Source organism: Hipposideros armiger, unplaced genomic scaffold, assembly GCF_001890085.2.
Source record: "Hipposideros armiger isolate ML-2016 unplaced genomic scaffold, ASM189008v1 scaffold_283, whole genome shotgun sequence".
In the NCBI taxonomy this organism is placed as follows: Eukaryota; Metazoa; Chordata; class Mammalia; order Chiroptera; family Hipposideridae; genus Hipposideros; species Hipposideros armiger.
The window spans coordinates 1295672-1311673 of record NW_017731633.1 but is presented as its reverse complement, the minus strand read 5'-3'; the positions used below and the strand labels follow the sequence as shown (position 1 = coordinate 1311673).

The 16002-nt window shown below is 52.4% G+C and overlaps 1 protein-coding gene across 4 annotated transcripts; it reads right to left on the bottom strand.

Annotated features, from left to right (window-relative positions):
* Nucleotides 1-1304: 1304 nt before the first annotated feature.
* Nucleotides 1305-11497, bottom strand: PRMT1 (protein arginine methyltransferase 1). Of its 4 annotated transcripts, XM_019658297.1 has the most exons (11): nucleotides 11341-11497; nucleotides 9105-9158; nucleotides 8463-8564; nucleotides 7530-7685; nucleotides 7302-7365; nucleotides 6023-6165; nucleotides 5150-5237; nucleotides 4930-5045; nucleotides 3409-3559; nucleotides 2968-3089; nucleotides 1305-1626 (listed from the first exon to the last, which is right to left on the bottom strand). In XM_019658297.1, exons 1-11 carry the CDS (start codon nucleotides 11374-11376, stop codon nucleotides 1543-1545), a joined length of 1116 nt encoding a protein of 371 aa, XP_019513842.1. In that variant the 5' UTR covers nucleotides 11377-11497; the 3' UTR covers nucleotides 1305-1542. The 4 variants fall into 4 exon arrangements, with proteins under 4 accessions (XP_019513842.1, XP_019513843.1, XP_019513845.1 ...); XM_019658298.1 differs by lacking the exon at nucleotides 9105-9158; XM_019658300.1 differs by lacking the exons at nucleotides 9105-9158; nucleotides 11341-11497 and adding an exon at nucleotides 8804-8904.
* Nucleotides 11498-16002: the final 4505 nt, after the last annotated feature.

The following is a 16002-nucleotide window of genomic DNA, read 5'->3' as shown; positions in this document are numbered from 1 at the left end:
AAAGGGGTGGGAGAGGGGGAGCTGTGCTTCTGTGTAGTTGCCGTCTCACCCGGCAAAGACCAGCACAGCCAACGGGTGGAGACACTTCCCAGTCTCAAGAGGTGAGGCCAGGGCCTGCTGAGTGGCGCATTGTTTAGTTGTCTTGCGACGCCAGCTCTGAGCAGCAGGGCCACGGTTGGGATCCCATATGAGGGCCAGTGACGCTGCGCCCTTTACAGCTAAGATGGTGCACAGCTCGACCTGGAGCTCAGCTGCCAGTGAGCCGCCGTCCAATGGCCGGCCAACGACTGCCTCCCCCAGGAAGAGCGCAATGAAATACCAACACAGGCCAGTGAAGCGCCATCCTCCACAACTAGACTGAAGAACAAAAGGGCAGCAACTTGTCTGTTCCCCTCCCCCAAATCCCCAATAATAAAATCTTTAAAAAAAAAACAAAAACAGGTGAGGCCAGGCAACTTTCAGAGAGGGGGCTGGGGAATGCGGGGCCTGTGCAGACAGGTCCACCTGGGGATGGGGACAAAGGGAGTCTGGGCTCCAGCTGCACTGAAGCAGTTGTAGCAAGGGTTGTGGGAAGACACAGTATGTTGAGTGATCCAGGTTGTGTGGACAGTGTCCTGGTGGACCAGGGGAAAGGACAGATGGGTGAAGATGCCATGCCTGCAGCAGCTGGACAGATAGCCCCTGGAAGGTTAGTCCATCTCTGAAGTGGAGAGGCCTTGCTACCCTGAGATGGGACCACCCCCCTCCCCCCATTGATCCCTATACCCAAGCTCCAAGTCAGGCTTGGGGAGGAAGTGGACACACATCCCCACACAAGTAATTCTATCCCCCAAGGCAACCCCGCCATGACTCAGTTTCCCCAGCTGCAGAAAGCAGGGCAGTAGTCACTGCGTTTGCCTTGGCCTGACCTTAGAGGGTCCCGGACAGTAAAAAAATGAGACCAATGTGTGTGTCGGGGGAAGCAGGGAGACAGTTTTTTTGGAAACTTCAGGGCCCAGCTGTGCTAGAAACCCCTACCTTCCCCCAGCCTGGCAGGGCAGCTGGGAACAGAACCATATAACAGAGCCTCAGGGGGCAAGAGAGAGGGGGGTGGGGGGACAGACTCTCAAGAGAGGGCTGGGGGGAAGGGATCCTGGGAGAGAGCTAAGGGGAGAGTTGGGATAAGACACTGAGAGGCCAGAGGTGGGAAAAAGAAATGAGGCCTACAGCCCTCGACAGGCCTCATCCTGGTAGTCTGGGCTGCTAGGGCTGGGACCTCAGCACCTGTGGGCTGAACCCCAAACACCACTTTGCCCTCAGGAAGCTGAGGTGTCCCAGCTGAGGATTTATTGGCGTAAATGCAACCATATAAAAACATAAGTTATGAAAAACACAGTCACGATGTGCCCTCCCCCTCCCATCCCCCCACCCCCACCCAGGCCCCTAAAACCCCCTTCTGAGGGAGGGAGAGGAAGGAGGAGCCCCGAAACTGCCTAAGAACGCCACAGCCCCTGGGCCCATGTAGGGCCTGCCCGGCGGGGGTGGGAGGAACCAGGCGCTGTCTCAGCGCATCCGGTAGTCGGTGGAGCAGGACAGCTCACACAGCTGGCCCTTGAAGTCCAGGTCAATGGTGAAGTCCAGGTCACGCTGTGGGGAGAGGGCAGGTGTGAGGGGGGCGGGACTGGAGACATGGCAGGCAGAGACCTAAAACTGTCTGAGTCAAGAAGCAGAGGCGGTGCAGACCCAGCACACCTGAGACACCGTGACTCCCCCAGCTGTCTACACACCCTCCCACCCACATCCAGGCTGGAGACCCCATATTGCTGGTGCCACTCCGAGCATCTGCCCTGAACCCTAACTCCCAGTGACAGCTCCATGTGACATTCTCAAGCCCAGCAGGGCCCTCAGGGGCAGAGCTCAGCTGCCCTGCCTCTTTCATTACATTTTCCTCACCAGGACTATTCCCATCAGCAAAATAGTTATTTCTTCTTTTATAAGGAGCTAACCCCTCTGAGGCACACTTCCTCCTTCCAAAAAACCTGACAGCTAAACTCAGTGGTCCCACCCCTTGTCCCTACTTCCTCTTCACCCCAGCTTCCTGGAAGCCAATCCTCCCTGTCCACCCACCCCCAAGAAGGGCTGGGGCAGTCACCAATGACCTCAATTCACCAAGAGCTCTGGCGCTCCCTCCTCCCTCTTGGCCATCTCTCTCTCTCTCTCTCGTTTGGGGTTTCACAGCCTCCACACTGCTGACATTTGGGGTGCCACCATTCTTCATTATGGAGCCATTCTTTGTTGTCCTGTGCACACCCCAGCCTCTACCCACTAGATACCAGTACCACCCCTTCTCCAGTTGTTAACAACCCAAAATATCCGCATTGACAAATGTCCTCTGGAGGACAGCAAAACTGTCCTTGGTTGAGTCACTGCTTTAACGGGTTCTTATCTCGACTCAGAACCTGGGTGCAATCTTGGGCCACTCCCCTCCGCACAGGCTACCTGAGCATCATCCAGCCACATGAGCACTGGCCTGCTATTTCCGGCACAGACCACTCCCCTCCACTCAGGACCCCAGACCTTTCCTCCCACCACCCACACTGGCTGCGCTGGGACTCCTGACTTTGCCCCAGACCTGCTTACCCGCTCATGCCCCAGCTGATGGCTGCTTCGTGCTGCCAGGTGCTAAAGAGGAAGAAACAGCCTTCCTTTCCTTCCCTCCCTTCACTCCCCAAGACTGCCCGGGCTAGGAAACCCTGTGGTTCTCCCTCTGTCCCCGCAAACGTCATCTCCAGCTGGGGTTTACCATGTGTGTCCTGTGTCGATAACAGGAGCATCAGGAGGGCAGGAGCTGGGCCTGATCATGGCTGGGTCCCCAGGGCCCCACTTCCGGTAGGTGTTCAATAAAACCGTGTGCCACAGACCACGAGAGCCCCCGACAGGCAAAAGTGCCCCAGTCCATGCCCCACCCCAGCTCCCTTCGAGCCTCACATTATTCTTGGCATTGGGCCGCATGCCAATGGTGCCAAAGATCTCCTCGCCCGTCTTCACCGTCAGGTAGTCCTCCATGTAGAACACCGTCTGTTTCCAGTGCGTGTACGGGGACTCGGGGCCTGGGGGCAGGGTCGGTTCAGCTGGACCATAGCCTCCTGCCCCACCCTAAACCCCCGCTTTGGCCTTGCCCTCCCCTTTGCCTGGCACACACTCCAATAGCCTGTTACTGAGCACTGACTGTGGTCGACCTGCCTGTGAATCCTTTCTCCCTCCTCCAGCCTTAAGGAGGAAGCTGTCTAGGTTTCGTGGGTAGGGAAACGAAGGCACAGCATGCTCAGGTTAGCTGGCAGAGCCGGCATGGGACCGAGTTCTCACTGTCCCCTTGGCTCCTCTGGCCGCTCCTGTCACACGCCCCACAGCCCCCACCCCCACACTCACTGGTGGAAAACCCGGTCCTCTTGTGGCAGCGTGTGAACTCGATGTTGAAGTAGGCCACCAGGGCGTGCACGTAGTCGTTCCGCTTCACTTGCAGGCAGAAGGGGGATGTGAAGGTCAGGTCTTCCACCTTCACCGTGTAGATGTCCACTTCCTGAGGGACAGGCCCCGTGAGCCCCACGTGGCAACATCCAGCCCAGTGTCCAACCATAAAACCCAAGGGGAGGGCACCTTGGATTCCCTACTCTCTTCTCTCCCACATCCAAACCTCAAACCCAACAGTTTACTTCCTAGACAACTACTTAAAGAGAAATGCCCAGTCCCCCTCCACGGCCTACACCCTGCCCCAGGCCACCATCACTTCCCCACTGCAGCAGCCTATCAGGGCTCCGTGCTTCCCACCTCCCCGCCACATCCCTTACTTGACATAGCCAGGGCAACAATTTTAAAACAGCGCCAATCAGTCCATGTCAAATCCCTGCTTAAAACCCTCAGACAGCTTGCAGACGCATTCAGAACAAAACCGGAGTTCTGACGTGGGCTGTGGAGGTTGGTCCGGTCAGGCCGCCTGTCCTCCTTGTTGCCTCTCCTCACTCCCTCCACAATCTTCCTCCTTCACCCGGTTTTGCCCACCTCACACATCCCAGTAAGATGTGATGTGTGAGGGCCGGCATAGTGGCGCACTGGTTAAGAGCTGGCTTGGGACGCCAGAGGGCCCCGGTTCGGATCCCACATATGAGGGCCAGTGACACTGCCCTCTACAGCTAAGATGCTGAACAACAGCTCAACCTGGAGCTGGGCTGCCATGAGTCGCGCCGGCGATGGCGTAGGCTGCAGCCCCTGCTGCAGTGGGTTGCCATGGGCTACTGTGTGTAGCCAGCAGCCAGCGTGAGCGGCCAGCAGCCGCAGTGAGCGGCCGTCCAGAAGCCAGGGACTGATCTGCCTCGCCCGGGAAGAGCGCAATGATGGTGCCAACTTGGGCCAGTGAAGCAAAGTCCCCCACAACTAGACTGAAGAACAAAAGGACAGCAACTTGTCTGTTCCCCTTCCCCAATTCCCCAATGCTGTTCCCATCCCCCAATTCCTCAATAAAATCTTAAAAAAAAAAAAAAGATGTGATGTGTGAGATGTGGTGTGTTTGGCGGGGAGGGGACGCTCAACAAATGACCGCAGTCACAGAACTGCCAGTGATCAACTCACTCCTGGGGGTACCCAGGGGGTTGAGCCCCGCCTGGAGGTCTTATCTGCCTGACTTGAATGTGCCCTCTGGAACGAGTGCCCCTGGGGCAGGGCCAAGCTCATCTCAATGAGTTCATCCAGGAACCCACTGGCCCTGCCTAGCTCCCAAAGATTTTTAATGGACAAAATGGCTTCTCTGGGCTTCTCGCATCACCTCTGGCCAATAGGTCAGGCTCCTAAGGCCTCAGGCCAGCATTCTGGGCCCTGATGTCTTGCACAGGGCCAGTTGCTGGCCCTACTTTGGTTCCAATCCTGGGGGACGCCTGCCCACACCCATCCCCTCACCTTTATGAGGCAGGCGTTGGTGACCAGCTGCTTGGGGTCCACCACGTCCACAAGGGGCTCCTTTATGGCCACATCTTTGATGCAAGACATGTCAAAGCCATACACGTTCTCCCACCCTAGGAAGCAGGCAGAGGAAGGGTGAGTACACCAGTGTGCCAGGGCCCAGCCTGCCCCAACCCACCCCGCCCCACCCCACGAGCTCCTCAGGGCATGAGCTCACAGTGAATCTTGTAGTCTTTGTACTGCCGGTCCTCAATAGCCGTCACGTACAGTGTGGCTCGGTCTGGGAAAATGAGGCCATCGGGTGCCTGTGAAGGGTTAGGGTGAGGGCGTGAGGTGGGGGGAAGGGGGGTGGCGCAAGGCAATGCTGCCCCCAAACCTCACCGGTTTGGTCTCTTTATCTACCCCATCCCCACCCAAGTGTGAGCTACCAACATTTCCCACCTGGACTCCTGCAGTGACCTCAACAGTTCCCTGGGCTCCATTCTCACCCCTAAGTCTATTCCCCATATGGCTGCTAGGTGGCACTCAGCAGCACCTAAGTCAGGCCCTGTCCTTCAGAGGTTCTGAGGGATCCTCTGAGAGGTAAAGCAAAGTCTCATGAGGGCCCAAAGGTCGCACAAGACCTACTCGGGCCCCTCCACCCCACCTCCAACTTTACCTCCTATTGCTTTTCCCGACCCTCATTCCACTCTAGTTTTCCTGCAGCTCAACACATGGCAAGCACACTCCTGCCCCAGGACCTTTGCTCTGCCCAACATGCTCTTCCCCTTCGATCCTATGCAGCTACTTCCCATCCACTGTTCAGGTCTCAGTCACCTCCCCTGGGAGGCCTGCTCTGATCTGAGCACCTAGGCCCATAGCGCCCCAGTGTCTCCCTCCTGACCCTCTAGTTTCCAAAGCCTGTTACACCTTGTTTTGGTTGTGGGCGTTCCAACACCTGCACAGTCAATCCCCTGTATTAAGTCCCCTGTGTAGGAAATACCTAGTATGGCCTTTTGTTTTCTACCTGAACCCCGACTGACAAGTGCTCAACAAATAGCTAAAGGACCCCAGCCTGTGTTAGCAGCTCTAACCCCACCGGGGGCCTCACCAGCCACTTGTCTCGGGCATAAAGCACAGTGTTGAGCATCGACTCGTAGAAGAGACAGTAGCCCATCCACTCGCTGATGATGATGTCAACCTTCTCCACCGGAAGCTCCACTTCCTCCACCTTCCCCTTGATGATGGTCACCACTGTGGGGGCAGACAGGGGGACATACCACCAGTCCTGAGGAGACCCGTTCGCTTGCTTTCCCCTGGGAGTCCAGGGCCTTAGGACCCCACAAGGGCTGGGGTCTACATTTGGACATCTTTAAAGAACTCTGTGAGCTGAAGCCAAACCTTGTTCACTCAGTTTTAAAATTCATTCATCACTCTAGATATTTTTGAGGCAGAAGCAGAAATTTTACATGGATTAGGTATTAGGTGAGGTTATGGTTTTCCCACTAACAGTATCGTCATGTTTCTAAATTGTTCTCATCTATTAGAAACACACACAATAGGATTTACAGGGGAAATGATATCACAGCTGGCATTTGCTTCTGCTGGACATATTTAAAGCTGACTGATGGGTACTTGGGAGGTTCATTTATACTAGTCTTAAAAAAAATAAAATCACTTCAGTTTCTAAATGCTAGGAGCCCTCATATCCAGAAAACCCACCGTCTTCCCATGTTCTCTGCTGCTTACACCTTGCAAGTCTTGCAAGTGGGAACTCAACATCTACTCAACTTATATTTTTCACCCATGCAATCCTTTTATAAATTGATCGCACAGATATACTAGTTCATATATGAAATGACGTTATGTATGGGGGGAATGAAAATCTCAGAAGCTGGGGTATAAGTGTATGACAGGATCATCATAAAGAGGAACATCGTCTCAACATCCTGCAACATGTTAAACTACACAAGCAGATAAAAAAAGCAAAGAGGAAAGACTCATATGAAATGCTATTTGTGTAAAAACGATGCACATGTAAAATCATTTATACGTGTATGTGCTTATTATAGGTGTAGACTTCTCACTAGGGGCCCTCAGGTATCAAGCACCATCTATTACTCATTGAAGAAGCAAGACTGCTTCTTGCCCTAACGTTTTAAGACTGAGGCACTAACTGTGACTCCAATACTCAAATTCTAAGATGGTAGGACACGTTCATCAGGTCATGGGTTCTCAAGATGTTGGATTCTCTGGCTATTGGCAGCCCAGAGCCCACAGGGGAGGAATGGCTGAATTATGTTTAGTGACCCCCACCCCTTGCCGAGGACCCCGGGGAAGCTGGGATCACCCGCTCCATCTCCACAAATCCATTCTCTTACTGGGCTCACCATGGTCTAACTTGTTGGCTTTGACGATCTTCACCGCATAATCAGAGATACTGGAACACTCGATCTGGGGGCCCAGGAAAAAGGGAGGGTGAGACGCCCCCCACTCCCACTTTCAGCCTCCACTCCCACTCTCAGCCCCCATTCCCCTCCATGCAATCCCTGAGCCCTCCCAAGGGGCCCCCTCTCGGTCCCAAGGCCCAGACCTGCCCAGCTGCCTAGGACACTCACCCCGATGACCTTTCGGGCCCCAGCCTTGGCAGCAAACATGCAGAGGATCCCCGTGCCTGAGCCCACGTCCAGCACCACCTTGTCCTTGAAGAGGTGCCGATTGTGGAACATGGAGTTGCGGTACGTGAGGGTGCGCACCTCATCTTTCAGCATCTCCTGTGGGTGGGGGGGAAGGGTATAAAAATACCATGAAGGGGACCTGCATTCCCAGCTGGAAAATGGGTTGCATTGGCCTCTGACACGCTGACAATTTGAAGAGCTAGAGCTCAACCTCCCCACTGCTTAATCCCCTGGAACAAGTTATTTCTCCTCCATGTGCCTCAGTTTCCCTATTTGTACAATCAGCCTGGATGGACTAAACTCCCATCTTTGCCAGATTCCACCACTGTATCCTAAACCTCAGGTATCCTTGGCTTTAAAAAGTCCTCAGTAGCCTAATGTCACTGACCTGTATACTTATCAAATCGTAAATTGTTATGTATATATAGTTTACCACAATTTAAAATATGAGGCCTCAGCAGGAAAAAAAGATCTCAGAACCCCATCCCAGCTGCTTTCTGGGACCTCAGGCCCCAGTGTGTTAAGAGGAGGGAAGCTGTCTGCACACCAGGCACGAGCAGCTGGGGGCAATCCCACCGCCGGTCACTAGAGGGCGGCAGAGACCAGCAGGCCCTGACCTCCAGCTGCAGTCTCAGCCACACATGCGCACTCACACCCTTGCCGCCCAAGAGCGGTCCTAAAGAGCGCCAAGCTAACCTCAGTCTCCAAGGCAACGGCTGGGAGAGGAGACCAGGGGTGGGTGCCTGGCATGCGCAGAGGGGCGGCCTGTTGCCAGGGAAGGCAGTGCGCACGCGTGGAAAATTAAGTTCCAGCCTTCCCAAATATTAACTAACCCCTCAAGATTCAGCAGCCTTAGGAGCTGTCCACACTCACCTCGTGGATGCCAAAGTGAGCGTAGGAGTCAAAGTAGTAATCTTTGGATGTCATGTCCTCAGCGTTGGGCTTCTCGCTGCTTTCTGCCTGGCCACAGGAAACCTGGGAAGGGGCGGAGGGGAATATGAGTCAAATCTGGGAGCCTCCCCAAAGCCTCTTAAGCCTCCAGGTCCCTACTTCTCCCTGGAGTAAACCCCCCAAAATCGTACCATGGCAACCCTACAGCCCCTCCTGCCGTCTTGCCTCCCCCAGAACCCCAAAACCTAAAACCCCATTTTCCTCTTGCAGGACCCCCCCAGAGCACCATCCAGGGAGTACCCCGATACCTCAGCCACGCCTACCATCTCTCCAGTCTCTCTGCCCCCGTCTCTAGCTCAGCCCACAGCTGGGGAGGGGAGGGGAAGGCAGAACTGGGGCAAACACAGGGAAGGGCAAAGGGGGGCTGGAAATGGAGTTAAGGAAGCAGCCACAGTATTTGGGGAGGTCTGATGGGGGCCACAAACCTGGAGGTGTTTGTACTGTTTCAGGGGCACGGGATAAACTGGTTTGAAGCGAGAGGGATCAAGGTTAGACTGCTAGAAAGGGCCTATTGTGTGGCAAGATATCTTAATGTGGGGAAGGGTCTCACAAAAGGATATTTACTTCTTCAAGAGGCGGCTGGAGGCTCATCCCATTAGCCAAGGTGGCTACAAAATTCTAGGAGAGAGTAACAGGGAGAAAGGATTAGCTACTGGGAGTGGCTAGGGGCAGCCCAGGCCAGGGGACCCCGGCTCTTGGGGGAGGGGAGGTGTTTCCTGCAATTTTCCTTTTCCTTGGTGGAGAGTGGTGGCAGAGGGAGCAAGTAATGAGGCAGGATTGTTTTCAAAAGGGGTGGGACAAGTAGGGGGGAGAAGGGAGGAGGGGGGTCTGTCTCAGCTGTGGCTGGAGAGATGGCGGACCACACCCACATTACCCCTCTCTGGCCAGGAACCTGACCATACACACCTCCCCCATCAAGCCCAGAGGAACTGGCACTGGCTGGGCACACAGGCACTGCCAGCTGTCGCTCCCCCTCATCATCTAATCCCCCCAGATTAGGTGACACTTTCTGACACACACCCCCATGCTGGGGTGCCATGAGTAGCTAGCTGGAGGAGGGGGCTGGCAGGAGGTACCCAACTGGGCATCTGCCACTTCTGCAAACCAGTCTCTTGTCTGAGAGGGTTCCAGAAAGGAGGTGTGGCACACAGGCACCCCCACCAGAGCTGGCACTCCCCCATGCTCCTGCCTTGGGCCCCAAATAAAACCAGTTGGAGACAATCTCCTTGCTTATTACCCTCTACCTAGGAAGGTAGAGTCCCTGGGAAGAGGCCAAACTCTGGACCCTTGAACTCATCTCCCCCCATTCAGACACCCATCCCATGCCCAGAATCCACCCAGGTGTTGGACCAAGTCCTGAGGCAACCTCTGGAGAAGGTATTTCCTCCACCCACATAGGCCCTGGTCCAGGAGACAGCCAAGGGGGATGGGAGTCATTGGCGTGACCCTGAGGAGCTGACCTCCCCTCCAGAGAATGCTACAAGGTAAGGGATGGGAGTACTGAGGCCCCATCAGATTACACCTCTTCCAAGATATGACCAGCTTCAGACTCCAAGAAGTGTGAAGTCACTGACATAACCCACGGGGCTCCAAGCCCCACCCCCATTCTCCCAAGCCAGCGAGGATGCCTACAAAGGACGCCTGGTGCGGCGATTTCCCACTGGGGCCCATTTCTCAATATCACTGATACCACCGCCAGACAAGGCCCAAAGGGCTTGAAACAGCGCCGGGAACCAACCCCACATGGCTGCACAAGAACCAACCTCTTGGGAAATGGTTTCAGGGAATCTAGGCTCAAGGACCCTCAAAACAGGGCTTCAGGAAGGGGGAGATCATCTCCCACCTTCACAAATGCCATGGGGAGTGAAAAGGGGGGTTAAAGCTCGCAGCTTCCATCACATCCCCTTCCCAGCAGAAGGACTTTCCCTCTTTTCGCCCGGGAGGCCTCAAACGGGACGGGACAGTGGGCTTTGAGACACGCCCCATGAAAAAGATGTCCCACTCACACACCCAGAAATGGCCACAAGGGGGTGCCCCGTCCCTTATCCGGAAAGATCTCCTTCAAGCTAGAGGCTCCACCACCACCCAGACGGAGGTCACAGGGGCATGCCCCATCCCCCCCAGTTCCCAAAGCCCCTGCCGGGGGTAGAATCCAGGGACAGGAAATGGGGGGGGGGCACACCAATTCTTCGTCTTCCTCTAATCCTAACCCAAAAGTGCACAAAAGCTGGACCGATGCCTAAGCAGATGGCCCTCTCGAAGGAAGGGGGTTATAGAGGGTCGAGATACACTGCCCCTCCCAAGAGACTCTTTACTTCGTGGAGGGACCCAAATAGGTCCCACCCGGAGGTGTACGTCGCTATCCCCCGGGAGGAAGGCTGGGGGCCTCCAAAGTAGGGTCGGAGCCTCCTCCCCGCCCCCCCCCGGGGCGCCCCTCCCCCGGCCAGGGGCGGGGCCTTTGTCCTGCACGTGGAGCCCGCCGGGCCACCGGGCATGGCACACCTCCTCCCCTCTCACCGCGCCCGGGCCACGGGGGGTCCAGGCCGGAAGCACCCCAGTCCTCCTCCACGTGAGAGGGGGCACGAGAACATCGGCTTGGCGGGATACCGCAAGCCCCCGAGAGCTAGGGAAACCACACTTCAAACGGTATCCCCGAATCCGGAGCATGCGGCCTCCCCTCCGTACAGCTGGCGGCCTCAAGCCCCCATCCGCCAACCCGGAGCCCCTTCCCCACGACGGAGCCATGAAACACCAAACCCCCAAACCGACCCCCGCTCCCGGCGGCGTTCCAGATGCTCACCTCCATGATGCAGTTCGTGGCCTCGGCTGCCGCCATCTTCACCCGCACCTACTCCTCCAGCCGCCAAAACCCCCCCCTTCTCCGCACTCCCCCGGGACCGCCTTATACCGGAGGGTCCGCGGCCCGCCCACCGTGATCCTGCCAGGAAATCTCATTGGCAATGGAAGCGGCCCGTCTGGGAATACCGTTTAGCAATTGGGCCAAGTAGACGCTCATCAAAGTTCAGGGGCCCGCCCAGTCTGGCGTGCAGAGTCCCGCCTCCTCAAGTCGACAGGATGGGGAAAGACTGCCCGTCTGTCGCAAGAAATCTGACTGATGATTGGTCAAAGTCAACCATGGGTTCCCGCCCCTTCCCCCCAGCACCGCCTCAAAGCTTCCCGGCAGGCCACGCGCTAGCGGACATTTTGAAATAGATCTGTCCATCACCGAAACGACCCGCCCCCTTAACAGCCGCTCACTGGGTTATCCAAAATGTGACTTCACGAGGCCTTTGGCTAGCCCTCTGCAAGCGGCTGTCTCAAGAACACGGCGATTGGCCTACGAGGAGGGAGGAAACAGGGCTTTAGGCTCCAGCGATTGGCAAAAACTAACTGTCACTCATCGTCCGTTCGGTGGATTCTCCCAGTCCGAGGGGAGTCTAGGAGAACAAGGGCAATTTTGCTCATCTACCTGAGGGAAAAACTGAAGCAATGAGAGGCCCAAAGAGAGAGAGAGAGAGCTTCTCCAGGGTCCCGATCCAAGTCAGCAATAGGACTCAGGTGTTAAAGCATTTAAACTCTAGTCTTCTACTTAACTATTCCAAGTTTTTAAAACCCAGCGACCCCACTCAAACCCCTTGGCCTCTGCTAAGTCCCTTCCCTGCCAGCAACACCCACCTCCCTTTGTCTGCCAACTCTTGTTCGTCAGTCTGAGCACAGCTTAGACACCACCTCCTCCGGGGGTCTTTCCTCGACCTGCAGAAAAAATTAATAGTTGGATGAAGATGGATGCAACTTGTAGAATATATCCATCACCCCGGAAAGTTCCTTCAGGACCCTTTCCAGTGAATACCTCCCCCACCCAAGCCCTGAAGCAATCACTTTCTGTTTTCTGTCACGATAGTGTAGCTTTTGCTTTGCTAAAGTTTCCAATGAATGGAATTATACAGTATGTGCTCTCTTGTGTCTGCTTTTACTCAGCATAATGCTTTCGATATTCATCCAAGTCGTTGCACATAACGGCTGTGCAATTCTTTTTATTGCTGAGGGATACTCCATTGTATGGATGTATCACTGTTTATCCGTTTTCCTGTTAATGGACATCTGAGTAGTTTCCAGATTGGGGCTATTATGAACAAAATGGCTATGAACGTTGATATACAAGTCTTTCTGTGAACAGACACTTTCATTTCTCTTGGGTAAACCTAGGAGAAGGATTGCTCCGTCGTATGGTAGGTGTGTTGCACCTTATAAGAAACTGCCAAATGTTTTCCTGTGTGTTCTATCATTTTGCATTCCCATCAGTGATGCATGAAGAGTTCCTTTGCTCCACATTCTGACCAGCACTTGATCAGTCTTTAATTTTCACAGTCGTGGGTATGAAGACATTGTGGTTGTCATTTTGCATCGCTCTTTGAACGTTTTTTCTTCATTTTTTTTCTTTTCTTACTTTACTGGGGAACAGTGTGTCCCTCCAGGACCCATCAGCTAAAAGTCAAGTCGTTTTCAATCTAGTTGTGGAGGGCGCAGCTCTTTACAGAGAGGCTTGTGGTGGGCAGAATTCTAAGGTGGCCCTTGTGATCTCTGCCCCCTAGTGTTACATACCAAGGAGTAGGTTGGGTTATATGACAAAGGATGTGAATGTCACTCCCTTGATTAGATTACTGTATATGGCAAGGGCGAATTGATTTTATAGATGCTGTTAAGGCCACAAATAAGTGAACTTTAAATAAATCAAACGGGATATTTTCCTGGGTAGGCCTGACTTAATCAGATGGGAGCCCTTTAAAAGGGGCTGAGGCCTTCTCTACGGTCACAGTGATTCTCCAGCTGTTCCATCATCGCGAGTCATACAGGTACAAGGACATGAATTCTACCAACAGCCATTGGTGCTGGAAAGAGGACCCTGAGCCTCTGATGAAGCGAAAGCTGAGAACTTGACTGAACCCTGAACAGTGTCCAGCTAAGCTGCACCCACATCCCTGACCCACAGAAATTGTGATTAATAAATATGAATTAAGCCATTACACAAATTGTAAGCCTCTGCATTTGGTGTGATTTGTTACACAGCGAAACAGCAATAACGAACACATCTGAAGATGTCATTCCTGCTCTATTTAGAAATATGGTTATTAATCACTTCGTAGATTATATGAATGCCTAACCACTGCACTGTATACCTGAAACTAATATAAAATAATATTGGATATTAACGGTAACATATTATATATATATATATATATATATATATGTCACAGAATGTAAAGTACAGCATAGGGAATAGCTATGTATGGTCTCGGGGGTAGTAGACTTGTTGGGGCTATCACTTTGTGAGAGGTGTAAATGTCTAGTCATTATGTTGTTTTGTATACCTGAAACTAATTAAAAAAAAATAAGCAATAAAAAAATTTTAAAAAGAAAAATGGTTATTAGACCTATTCTAATTCTAATTAATTCTTTCTAATTAATATGTTAATGAAGAGGCATGCCTATTATTACACCAGTGATTTTTTTTAACTTTTTAAAAAAATTTTTATTGGATAACATTGTGTTTTTTCAGGACCCATCAGCTCCCAGTCAAGTCGTTGTCCTTCAATCTAGTTGTGGAGGACGCAGCTAAGCTCCAAGTCTAGTCGCTGTTTTCACTCTAATTACACGGGGGCACAGCCCACCATCCCATGTGGGAATCGAACTGGCAACCTTGTTGTTAAGAGCATGGGCTCTAACCAACTGAGTCATCTGGCTGGGCACCGGCAGCTCAGCTCAAGCCATTATCTTCAATCTATTGGGTTGTCGGAAAAGTCATAACGTATTTTTTTCTACGTTTTTTGTTGCAAAAATGCGTCATGACTTTTCAGACAACCCAATAGTTGCAGAAGGCACAGCTCAAGGGCCTATGTGGGAATTGAACCCGCAACGTTGTTGTTAGGGCATACATTCTAACGAACTGAGCCACCCGGCCACCCCAGCACCACTAATTTTTATATTAATATTGAAAACCTTATTTCACTATACAGTCGATTCTTATTGTGATAGTTATATTCTATAAAGTCGCTGCCCTCACTGACTTTGCAAGTACTGAGCCACTGTTCCCAGGGAAAAACAAGGTGGGTCAGGTTGCTCTTGTCACAACACTTTTGTCAACCCATCAATACATCACTTGATTGTGTGTTTCTGTTTGAAGACATATTATTTAATAGATATTGTTGATTACTCACACTGAAGTCACAGCCAAGAGCACAATAACTCATGTCTGAATGAGTTTATCTAACCAAGGCACACAACAGCCTTCTTGCACTTAGAAACACTAGACAGCAACTCAGTGCTATGCTTGGGGCCCTTTCAATAACAAAATCACCACAAAAAGTACATAAAGTAGAAAAATGGGGCACTAAATAGAGTGCGGACAGGACATGGGTTTACAGTATAAGAGCTGAAACAAGAAGGCAGAGTGTTGCCTTGTTCAACCTTATCTGAGGTCAAATCTTTTGCCCACACACGTGCCCACAATGACCATGAAAGTTCCGTGAGTATTAATTTGGGGGTTACACATAAATTTCAGTGCATAGGCAAATTCGCAAATACAAAATCTGTGTATAACGAAGATCAACTGTAGAGTTCCCTTGTAATCCTGTATATTTCATGTATGCTTTTACAAACATAAATCTGTGAAAGGGGCTGTCGCCCTTAAAAGGTAACAAACCCCGAGTCTACAGATAGATGAGGAGTAACCAGCAAAAAAGGTTCAGAAGGGGCTGGACGAGTGGCTCAGTTGGTTAAGAGCGGTTCTGAGCAACAGGGTTGCCGGTTTGATTCCCACATGGGCCAGTGAGCTGCGCCCAAGCTGAGCTGCCAACAGGTGGCTGGATGGCTCAGCTGGTGAGAGCACATGCTCCTAACAACAAGGTTGCTGGTTCGACTCCCGCATGGGATGGTGGGCTACACCCACCTGCAACTAAGATTGAACATAGCACCTTGAGCTGAGCTGCCGATGAGCGGCAGGATGGTGACTGGACTTGGAGCTGAGCTAGCTGCGCCCTCCACAACTAAGACTGAAGGATAACAACTTGCTGTTCCCCTTCCCCAATTCCCCAATAAAATCTTAAAAAAAAAAAAAGGTTCAGAAGGAGCAGTGGGAGGAGAAAAATGAGAAGAGGGTGGTGTCTGGATACTCGTGAAGGAAGATCATAGCTTTCTTCTGGAACTACCTGGAAAGACTCCATGAGCATCAACACGGGGTTAGCTGGAATAAATAAATCATGCAATTGGAAAAAGAACGTAATTAGCTAGAATCAAATTTACAGATATCCTCAAATACGCTGTATGTTCAGGTGACAAGCACTTGTAAGTGCTCCAAATAAACACTTCTAGAATGAATGAATTGGCTCATTCCTCAATTTATAAATCAGAGAGATCTCTGAACCAAACCTCCCCTACTTAGAACAGTTCTTGAGTGACAAGTTAA

Coding starts and splice junctions, on each gene's coding strand:
- PRMT1 (XM_019658297.1), bottom strand. CDS start 11,376: ATGGCGGCAGCCGAGGCCACGAACTGCATCATGGAG. Junction 7,366..7,529: donor GGGCCCGAAAGGTCATCGGG/GTGAGTGTCCTA, acceptor CTGGGCCCCCAG/ATCGAGTGTTCCAGTATCTC. Junction 5,046..5,149: donor CAAAGACTACAAGATTCACT/GTGAGCTCATGC, acceptor CCTGCTTCCTAG/GGTGGGAGAACGTGTATGGC.